The sequence below is a fragment of the Narcine bancroftii genome, chromosome 3, assembly GCF_036971445.1.
Source record: "Narcine bancroftii isolate sNarBan1 chromosome 3, sNarBan1.hap1, whole genome shotgun sequence".
In the NCBI taxonomy this organism is placed as follows: Eukaryota; Metazoa; Chordata; class Chondrichthyes; order Torpediniformes; family Narcinidae; genus Narcine; species Narcine bancroftii.
In genome coordinates, this window is record NC_091471.1 from 245,715,819 (window position 1) to 245,727,457 (window position 11,639).

At 44.9% G+C, this 11,639-nt stretch overlaps 1 protein-coding gene across 7 annotated transcripts in view; it reads right to left on the reverse strand.

Moving 5' to 3' along the window:
- LOC138758451 (prostaglandin F2-alpha receptor-like) overlaps positions 1 to 10,834 on the reverse strand; it is a 92,577-nt gene extending 81,743 nt beyond the window's left edge. For all 7 annotated transcript variants that reach the window (XR_011354287.1, XR_011354286.1, XM_069927382.1 and 4 more), the window contains exon 1: positions 10,655 to 10,834. Coding sequence is in view for 5 of the 7 variants with exons in the window: in XM_069927382.1 (XP_069783483.1) it covers positions 10,655 to 10,755 (101 nt within the window). In the remaining 2 variants the exon portion in view is untranslated. The remainder of the gene's footprint in view (positions 1 to 10,654) is intronic.
- Between the last annotated feature and the right edge of the window lie 805 nt (positions 10,835 to 11,639).

Sequence of the window (11,639 nt, forward strand, 5' to 3'; positions counted from 1 at the left end):
CCTCCCGCCACACGTCTGTAGAAATTTGCCAGGGTTTCTGGTGTCATACCCAACCTCCGTAAACCCCTGAGGAAGTAGAGGTGCTGACGTGCTTGTTTCACGATGCCATTGGTGTGTTGGGTTGGGGAAAGATCCTCTGAGATAGTGACTCCCAAGAAAGATTTATTCACCCTCTCCACCTCTGATCCCCAAATGGTCTCTGGATCATACACCTCTGGCTTTCCCTTCCTGAAGTCAATAATCAGCTCCTTGGTTTGGTGACATTGAGTGTGAGGTTAACCTGTACTCCTCCCCCTTCCCCCAAGTGAATGTGTTTTTTTCCCACACTACTGACGAAGGGCCCAGACCCAAAAATTCAACAGCCTTTACTTCCTGTGGATGCTGCGTGATCTGCTGAGTTTCACCACCATTCTCGTATCCTTCACTGGACCCCAGCATCTGTGGACCTTCTTTCTTACACCTAAGGAACTGTTGCGCCATGTCTCCTGCTGCCTGGGTTCAGTCCCAACACTGTGTGTGGTGTCTGCCCATTATCCCGGTGACCTCGTGGGTTTCCTCCCACATCTGGAAAGAAATGTAGCAATTGGCCATTTAAACACGTGCTGTGAATTGCCCCTCATTAGTCGGTGAGCTAAGGGAAACTGAGGGGTGGGGATGTGGGGGAATATCAGAGGATCGGTGTAAATTTAAGTTGATTTTGAGATACAGCATGGTTACAGGCCCTTCTGGCCCACAAGCCCACAGATACCCCAATTATCCTACAACCCCATTTGTTTTTGGAGAGGGGAGAAAACTCACACAAAGATGGGGGAAATGTTCAAACTCATTACAGACAGTGTGGGATTTGAGCCCGGGTCGCTGACTCCGTAACAGAGACCTACTGGATGGCTGGGTGATGGTCAGCATGGGATTCAGTGGGCCGAAGGGACAAGCTTCCATCCCATATCTCTCGCTGACCCATTGAGGCAGGGGAAGAGCTTATCCCTTGCTCCTCCCCACCAACACAGGACCAGGTGCCCCAGACGTCCTGCCGTCGAGTCATCCAAAGGTCTACAAGCTCGGCACGCAGGACCAGTGGCGGTTCGGAGGAAAGGATCACCTGAACGCCCACGGTCTAATTTAGAAACATCATACAAGGGCCCATTTCCACTTTTGACGAGACTCCTTCAAATGGAAGTGAGTGTGTGCATGCAGAGTGACCATTTCACCCCAGGGTTTCCTCTGGCCTTGCCAGGAGGGGTTTTGGCTGAGATGAAATCAGCAGGGGAATCGACTCACCGATTCCTGTTTATAAGAAGCCACAGAAGTGCTGTGAGATTGAACCGCTGCCTGCTGGATTCCTGGCTTGAGGCTGCAATGCAAGACATCTGCAGGTATCACTACCAGATGCTCTGATTGTTGTCAAAACAGAAATGCTGGAGGAAGTCAACCAGTCTTCAGGAGTGAGGCACAAGTTTAAAAAAAACTGGTGTCTGAATTAAAGGTTGGAGAATGGGAGAGGCAGAGGGATTAACAGACAAAAGGTGCTCATTGGATATTGGTGAAAATTGGCTTGGATATGTGGAAGGAGAAATGGGAAGAGAGAGAAAGTGAAAGAGGGGGGAAGAATTTGGGGCGGGGGGGTAGGATTTATAACGCATGCCATCCGGTTGGAGGGTGCCCATACGGAAGACAAGGTGCAGTTCCTCCAGTTTGCAGGTGGGCTCAGTCTGGGCAGTGTCCGAGACCGTGGACAGACATATCGGGAGGGCTATGGGATTGGGAATGGGTGGCCACTGGGAGATCCCCACCGTTGGAGCTTTTTATCCCCCCAGCCTTTAAAGACCCCTGGTCTTTTTTTTCCCACTCATTGCTTGAGGAAAGGCTTCAATATTTTTTTGGACTATTTTATTTAAAGTTTTTCCATACATGTAAATCAATATTCCTATAATAATACATTTCAAAAAGAAAACATTAAAAATTACATAACCCCCTAAAAAAAGTACACACCCCCCCTCAAAATAACCAATATAAAAAGCATAATATAGCGTTATACTTTATAGATATAAAAAAGTGAAAGGAAAGCTAGAGTTTTCTGGACTGTACAGAGGATGTCACCTAAAACACATTTAAAAAATTCATTAATTCAGAGGAGATTCTCGCAGCTCCAGAGACAAAGGAGGACAATTTTACAAATTTAATCCTAATATTAGGATGTTCAGGTGCCAAATTTGCAAAAACATTGAATGTTTCTTCCTCAAACTATATGTATTTTTCCCCAACTTTAAATCCTTGTGTCCCATCTTGCCATACCTAGATTTATATCTGATCTCCAAGTAACTGCGATACATTTCCCCGCCACTGCTAATGCAACTTGAACAAATTCCAATTGATTATTTGATCATTTTAATTTAGGTCTTCAATTCTTCAATTCTTCCCATTGGAAATAAATCTGGGTTTTGCCGAAATACGACACCTGTTCCAAAAAATTCCCTCGATCCACCCAAAAAAAAGGTCTCTCTGTAGCGGCTCACCAGAGGCTTAATTGAATCAACTCAGGAGGTTCCAAATTAATTTGGAACGCGCGGGATTTTAAAAAGCCTGTTTGTGCAAAACGACTTTTACTGAACGTCAACTACATCTAATCATTTTCTCGTTCTTCATTTCACACTGCGACACAGTTGCTACATTACCTTAGGGCAGTGGTTCTCAACCTTTTTCTTTCAACTTTCCTCCCACTTTAAGTAATCCCTCTGCCATTGGAGCCCTGTGATTAGTAAGGGATTGCTTAATGTGGTGTGTGAGTGGGGAGGGAAGGTTGAGAATCACTGCTCTAGACCCAAATGTTACTGAAATATTTTGCTTGAGAAAAATTGTCATTGGCCTATTTCCTTTGGAGTTCTGAAACCGTGCACATAACAAGTCCATGAGGTACGATTAAAACAGTGGTTTTCAACTTTTTTCTTTCACATACCACTCACCTGAAGTAATCCCTTACTAATCACAGAGCACCGATGGCGCAGGGATTACTTCAAGTGGGATGTGAGTGCAAAGAGCAAGGTTGAGAACCACTGCCTTAGGACAAAAAATTAATGTAAAAAAGGTTCCTACATCTTCACCACGTCTAAAACAGTGATCTGATAAATCTGATTTCAATCTATTCAACTTCTGTGGTGTAAGATATAACTGACATAAAAAATCATACTGAACCTTACATTAATAATATTAGTCAGACAGTCCCTAATAGATTACAATTACAATGTTCATATCTAATGAATAAGTTGAGAGCGAACAGGAAGATGCACTGAGCATAGAAGAAAAATGTTCGTGTTCTTTGTACCTTTGGTATCACCCCCTCCCTGTCCAGCCAATGAGGGATCAAGTATTCCTTGAAGGGGTCGAAGCTGTAAAAAGCTTGGGGACCCCTGAGCTAGATTCTGTCCTCAATCCTTGCAAGAACATTACCTCCAGCACCTTAATAATCAACACTGCTGCTCCCCCTCAGTTATTTCCTTCTCTCTCGCTCCCGGGCTCCTTGTATTGAGAACCCTTTCTTGCCCAATCTCTATCTTTGCCATGTCAGTGTCAATGCCTTCAAACACGTGCGCTGTGAAACTTACCTGATCACAGTTCTAATAGTGAACATGCCTGATTTGCTCAGACGTTCTCGGTGCTGACAGTTATGTGTAACATTACCCAGGAGTTCCTCTCCCCATAGAGATCCAAGAAGATATTACTTTTTTATATTCTATTTACCACACGGTAAAAGCCAATTCTGGCTATTTTAACCCACTACATCCGATTACACACAAATTAGCTTACAACCCCTACAATTTGGAAGGTTGTCCTGTCAAGTCAAGTTTATTGACATCTGATTGTACGAGTACAACCCAACGAATCAGCATTCTCCGGTCCTCAGAGCAAAACTCGCAGACACACAACCAGACATAACACACATGCATGCAGACAAACAATACATATGCCGGACAACTCAATATCTAAAAAAAATATTGCTTCATGGATGGCTGGTGCAAATGGTTCCTTGGGTCACTCAGCGTTCTCACTGTCCGTGGCTTGAAGCTGTTCCTCAGCCTGGCGGTGCTGGCTCTGATCCTCCTGCATCTCTTCCTCCGACGGGAGCAGCTGAAGGATGCTGTGTGCGGGGTGGAAGGGGTCCTCGATGATTTTTTTCGTGCCCTTCTTCAGCCGATCACATTGATGGGGGAGCAGGTCTGCACAGCATAAGCTCAACTCTACCCAGATCCAAGGTACGCTGCTCTTGCTTTACTTTATTGTATTATCTTAAATCACAGAGAATATATATTTAAATTACTATTTCTCTTAGATTATTATTTTAATTTGCCTTGAGGTTCTTTTCTAATTCCCTGCCTCCCTGTTTAAAGTGAACATACATTTCCCTGCTCTCTTTTTATTAAATTCACCAGGGCTTTGCCCCACTCCTACCCAACGTTTGCAAGATGGGAGATATATTTTATGTCCCACAGCGATCTGGAGGGTACAGAACCTTTCAAATGGAAACAAATTCCACAGGTCTGTGGGGAACGAATGAGTGTCGTGGAATAAATTAGCGGGGTTATTCAAAGAGCTAGTAGAGGGCAGCAATGGTCTCCGTGCTGTGAGAGATCCATAAGCCAGTTGCATTTAGAACAAGTTGGTGGTTGACTGATAAGGTAATGGAATGCAATGTACAAGTTTGGACGAGTCAGATTTCTGCACAAAGATTATTTCCAACTCAATATTCCAAGGATTGCGAGTCGCTGGAAGCTGAATCTCTGAGACAGCTGCTATCTTTTGGATGCAAATTTTCCATTGCTCCATTTCGAAGAAGAGTTAATCCTAGTGAAATGTACTGGAAGAATTCAGCAGGTCACAGATCACCCACGAAAGGAAAAGATATATAATTTTAAATTTTAATTTCAACTTAGACATACAGCATGGAAACAGGCTCTTTCGGCCCACAAGCCCATGCCACCCAATTAATCTACAACCCTGGTACGTTTTGAACAGGTGGAAGGAAACCTCTCTCCCTTGGCCATCAGTTCCCCTTTAAATCTTTACAAACCTTATTCAACTACAGCATTACAAACCCAAAACACACACAGAGCTTCAACTAAAACCAAAAACCTCCATAATATGTGACACCAAAACCGTGGGAAGCAGTAATTACGACCACCTCTCCATTACACAGTATTACACGTCAAATTAAAACACGATTTTCATCATCTACCCCCACATGCAATCCCCTGGAGGCCCACCATTTAAACCTTTGCCCGTCACCCACTCGGGGCAACAGCCAATTAGCCCACCAGCATGTCTCTGGGATGTGCGTGAAAACCGGAGTAGTCAAGGGAAAACCCTTGTGTTCACGTTTGAAAGTCGCTGGGCACTCGAGTATAAAAATTGCTGATTAACACTTCTGGTGCTGAGGAGATGCTCCTTTGCATTCAGAATTTAAAAAAAAAATTAGATATACCCTTCCAGCCCACGAGCCCGTAGCACCCAATTACACCCAATTGACCTAAAACCCCCCAGTACGTTTTGAACAGGTGGGAGGAAACCCAGGCAAACGCAGAAAGAATGTATAATCTCCTTACAGACAGCACGGGATTCTAAGCGCTTTATTCGAAGCCCGGTCCCAATCGCTGGAGCTGTAAAGGCATTGCACCAACCACTACATCAAGCGTGCCGCCCACAATGTCCTCCTGCTCTCAAATGGCCGCAAAATACTTTCGACTGTACTCTGCTTCATCCAGTAAATGTGGGAACGTTTGTACATTAACAAAGAATGCAGGTCAATAAGAATATTGTGAGCAATTTTGGGCTCCTTTTTTAAGATAAGTTCTGCTGACATTGGCGAGGGTTCAAAAGAGGTTTGCTAGGGTGATTCCAGGAATTAAAGGGATATCATATGAGGAGCTCTTGGCCTGTATTCCTTGGAATTTAGGAGAACGGGGTGGGGGGGTGGGATTCTTATGAAACATTTCAAATGTTGAAATGCATAAACAGAGTAGATGTAGAAAGGTAATGTCCCATGTCACAAGAGTGTAGGGCAAGAGGGCACAACTTCAGGATTGTTAGAACGGTGATGCACAGAGGGTGATAAATCTGTGAAATTTGTGGCTACATGGTTGTGGAGGCCAGGTCACTGGATGTACTTAAGGGGGAGATTGATAGGTTCTTGATCAGCCAGGGCATTAAAGGTTACAGGGAGGAGGGCGGGCAGTGGGACTGAGTGGGAAAGAGGATCAGCTCATGATTGAATGGCAGGGCAGACTCGATGGGCTGAATGGCCTATTTCTGCTCCAATGTCTTATGGTCTGTTGACTGCCAATACTCCAGGTACAAGAGCAGGTCAGAGACTGGGTAAGTCACACCAGTCAGCCCCAACAATCTATGAGGCACAAGCCAGGAATACTACGGAATATGGAGGAGCAGGATGGAGTTCTAACGAGGGTCTTCAGCTGTTGGTATCATGGTGAGGCGAGGAACCCACGGAGGCCGCAGGGCTGCTGGCGACTGCATTCAAGGGACACACACCAGGCTACGGACTGCTGGAGACTGGCTGAAGGGGTACCCGGGTGCAAGAGGGGGCTGATGGCTTCCTGATTGTGTCAGAGGTTGGGATCTGGAGCCCGGGTAGCTGACAGTTTGGAATGAAGACTGTGTGGCTGTGGGAGCTCAGGAGGTGAATCCATGGACATTCAGTGATTCGGGGGGGGGTGGGGGGCGGGGGTGGAAGGTGCTCTATTTTCCTTCACTTTCTCTGATGGTGTAAAAAGAATGTCAAATGTTAAGGGAATAGACTCCTGCTGCGTGTGTAGGCTAGTGAAGATTTACTAGTCTTGCAGATAAAGAACCATGATTAGGTAATACATGAACAAGGTTACATAAATCCAAGGTAATGTCTGAAAATAACATGGCAATTATATAAATACAATATAGCCAGAGTTGAGCAAGATTAGCCTGTTTAAAATTATTGAGATTTTATGTCTAAAAACAAAAGGATAGATGATAACAAAAACAGGAACAAACCAGCTGCAAGACAAAATTGCACATGGCACTAATCTAAAGGACTATATAAGATGAACTAAAATGCTGTATGAATTGAGTGAGGCTCAGTGCAGGGAATGAGTGACACCATCTACTCATTCTTTGTACCCCTTATTCCCGCTAGCGTAATACAATAAAGTTGGTTGTACGCTCATTGGTTCTACTGTGTTTTTTCTCTTTCAATATTTTTATTAGTTTCTCCATATTGACAAACAAGTAAAAGCCATTAAACAGAGGAAACATGAGAAAGGAATATACAGGTGTAATAATTATATGTAGAAAATAAACTAATATATAAACAAAGTACTTTAACAAACAGATGAAAAGAAAGACAAAAAAATATACTATGCACTTTCACAAATATGAAATAACTAATTTTTAAAAATCTTACTATTCTACAAAATCATCTCTCTTACATTCCAAAGTTGTTGGTCGTTGCATATAATTTACTACCATACTTCTTTTTCTTTGGCTTGGCTTCGCGGACGAAGATTTATGGAGGGGTAAAGTCCACGTCAGCTGCAGGCTCGTTTGTGGCTGACAAGCCCGATGCGGGACAGGCAGACACGGTTGCAGCGGTTGCAAGGGAAAATTGGTTGGTTGGGGTTGGGTGTTGGGTTTTTCCTCCTTTGTCTTTTGACAGTGAGGTGGTACAGAGAGGACTAAAATCATAAAACAATATCTGAATAATCTTATAAATTATGAAAGTAGTTGATAAAAGCACCCTGTAAATCAATGGTTCTCAACCTTTCCCTTTCCACTCACATTCCACCTTTAAGTATTCCCTATGCCATCAGTGCTCTGTGATTGGTAAGGGATCGCTTAAGGTGGTGTGTGAGTGGGAAGGAAACATTGAGAATCACTTCTCTAGACCCAATTGTTACTGAAATATTTGGCTTGAGAAAAATTGTCATTGGCCCATTTCCTTTGGAGCTCTGAAACCGTGCAAATAACGAGTCCATTAGGGACGATTAAAACAGTTTTCTTTCCACCCATATCCCACCTAAAGCAATCCCTAACAAATCACAGAGCACCAATGGCATAGGGAATTCTTAAAGTGGTATGTGAGTGGAAAGAAAATTTTTTTTTTAATCCAAACCCGTTACATTGGTAGAGCATCTGATTTTTTCTAAACTTAAACATGCCAACATATCAGAGAGAGCCATTAAATGAGTAGGAGGGATAGGTTCTTTCTATCTCATCAATATTGAATGTCTAGCAATAAGGGAAGCAAAGAAGATTACATGGGATTGAGAGATTGTTAAACTCAAATCAGTTATATTAGATAATCTAAATGGGGCAATTAAAGGATTTGGTATCAAATTAACATTGAGGAATAAAGATAAGGTACGAAAAATATCATCCCAAAAAAAAGGGGAGAGAGAAGTACAAGACCAGAACATGTGTAACAGAGAATCTTCTTCAGTCCTGCACCTGTCACATTGCGAAGAAACATTGGGGTAAAATTTAGTCAATTGAACTTCAGAAAGGTAGGCTCGATGAACTATGGAAGTGAGTGATGGGCACAAAATGAAGAATAATTTACTAATTTCTAAATAGAATCCAAAAATGAAAGTTGAGAATCTTGCTCCCATAACTTTGTTTGTTTTTTTAATTGCGGCACGGGTCAACTTTAATGCTGGGCAATTTCTGCTGATGGCGAATCTTACAACAGACTTAAGGACATTTGGTGCAACATTACATTTTTCGCTTTATTACACGACAATAAGAGAACCTTGAATTCCCCTTTCTGCCTGATCAGCAGTTTTCATTTATTTTTCATGGAATTCTCCCCATCTGCTTTAAGAGCTCAATAGCCTCATTTTGTACAACACTGTCAAAGTCATGACTGGATCCCTATCCATCACCCCGATCACATTGCTCTCTCAGTCGCTGCCGCACAGTGGCTGCCATGCATACCCTATGTACAATTCCCTGTAATGACTTGGAGAGGGAACACTGCCTTCTGCACATTTGTCTGTGTGATGCCACACAGCAACCTGACCTTGGAAATAGCTGCCTTTGTCACGTTCACTGGTTCTTGCAACTCCCTCTCCAACAGCAAAACCTCGCCAGGAGGAACTGCAGTGCTGCCTTCTCTTGAGAAATGAACAGTGAGGCAACAGGACCGGTGTGCCCACACTACCTCAGACAGCAGGCAGGTTGGAACAAACAAACGTGCAGCCACACCATTCTGATGCTGTAGGCGGTTCACAGAAGGAGAATTTCAGCTCTTCTCTTCCCACCACAATTAGAGAGAGAGAGATAACTGATTTTACATGTGATCAGACAACCCCGCCCCACCCCATCCCTCCCCTGCCTACTTGTTCAATTCGAATGAAACTCCTTCCAACTACTTTTTAACTTAAGGTTCAGAAATTAATGAAGTCAAAAGCTTTGGCTCTCAAACCAAGGCTCCTCCCCGCCCCAAATAAAACTGCAGGCTAGCAGTGATTCTCAACCAAACCCCTTCACACATCACTTTAAGTAACCTGTGACATAGGATGGCACCTATGGGTGCACTGTGGTTAGTAAGGGGATTACTTAAAGTGATATGTGAGTGGGAAAAAAGGTTGAGAACCACGGGAGCATCTGCAGGGGTAATTTAAAAAAAACACAAGAGCAGAGTAAGGGGGGGAGGGGGGAAAGAAAGAGGATGAGGTCAATTTGAAAATTTCCATAGCGCCCAGCACCTCCCTTTCAGGAAGACCCATATAACTCACGATCAATAAAATATCTTCTGTAGGAATAGCAAGTTGCCTTCAGAAAGTTGATCAATATGATGTCGACCTGATGATCAATACATTTTATCTATATATAGAGGCGTTAGTTCCGACTCTGTTTACAAGCTGGCGGGAGCTCACAAAGCATTTCCTTCTTGTTCTCTTCTCATTCCTCGAAATTCTATCCCTCCTCCCCCTCCCCGAGATTCACCCAAGGAGAGGCAATTCACGCCTCGAACTTGCGAACTCCACACAGGCAGTGACGGAGTTGGGAGTCGAACCCGGAGCTGCTCTCTGCGCCGACCGACCCAACGGGAAACCTTGGACAGTCCCTTGGTTGGTTGATCGCCCCCACCCACCCCCATCGCGAAATAAATAAAGACAGCTCAGCCTTGAGAGACCGGGTGTCAGCAACGGGTCCGACAGTTCTGCCGCGGCTCGCGTCTCCCTCTGCACAGGCGCTGCCCGAACAGTTGAGTGTTCTCGGTCGGGGGTTCTCTTGTTATTATAACCCACCCAGCCCCCTGTCTTTAACTCGCTGGGTTACTCTGTCACTAGCCAGCTCTTTCCAGGGAGTTCGCAAGCCCCAAATGTCGACCTCCCCGCTCAAGAACCCAGAATCGCCGCTTCTCTCTGGACCAGAGTTTGCCCCAAACGCCGAAGCAAAACAGAATTGGGAAAGCTTGAGAGGCTATTCGGCCCATCGCACCCGTTCCCGTTCTTTGAATTAAAACCCTCCCAGTTAGTTTCACTGCGCTGAAATTCTATATTTATCCAGTTGAACCTGCTTTTCCAAATCCCGCAGTTGTAAAAGACTCTTTTTTGTGGTTGGTTTAACCTGTTGGCACTGGGTTTAGCAGAGACAGTTTGCAATGTCCTACCTCTGTGCCTTTTGCCTTCCCGCGGACGAGTGCTTGGCGGTAGGGCTGGAGGTCGGGGCAGACTCCTTCGCGATGTCCTCCGCAGCCAACCCTCGCTGCATTTGTTTCCACCCTCGACGTGATCCGCTGGTGGGAGGGTTCGACCGAGCTTCTCACAGGCGAGGGGTTTGCAAAGGGTTGAGGAACACACTCAGCCCCCGTCTCTCTCGGTTGGGGAGGGAGGTATGTGAAAGGCGGAACCAGAATCCGAACGAAAACAGGGCAGGGCGTCGTGGCTGGCGCAGAGGTGAAGGCATTTTCCTGGGAGATTCCTGGGCAGAAGCAGCCACGGACCATTGGAGGACGAGAGACCGTCCCGTTTGGGGAAAAAAGTTCTGCTCTCTTGATAGATCCAGAGAGAGAGAGAGATAGGTGATACACTAGAGAGAGAGAGAGAGAGAAAATATTTAAATAGATAGGCATTCCACTGGTCTCTTTTTTTTTCTCTCTCTCTCAATAAACATTACAAACAGCATCTGTGCTTTGATCAGCCAGTATGTCCTGATCGCCCTCCTGCTCGCCAAGAGCAGAAAGGTTCGTTGCCAATCCACCGGAGCCTCTGAACTAAGCCACCCCCCGACCTCCTGCAAGTTTCCCCTGTTGCTCCAGTGCCTGTCAGCTTTCCCCCAGCCCTGCTGTGACGGTGCTCCCACAGAAGTTTGCTGTGAGGACAGCAGAGTTTGGGTGACACCGTGTAAGATGCCACCCCTCTCTCTTTTCTCCCTCAGGTGGGCGTAAAAGCTCATTAGAACCATAAGAGCATTACAACACAGAAAACAGGCCCTTTGGCCCTTCTAGTCTGTGCCGAACTAGAGTCCCACCGACCTGAACCCGGTCCATTTCAAATCGAATAGTGAATCTCTCCACAGTTTACTGGATAAAACTCTCCCTCTGTCAATGGGAATGTGTTCTCTGTTGGACGTTGCAACGCATAAGTTGGGAATGC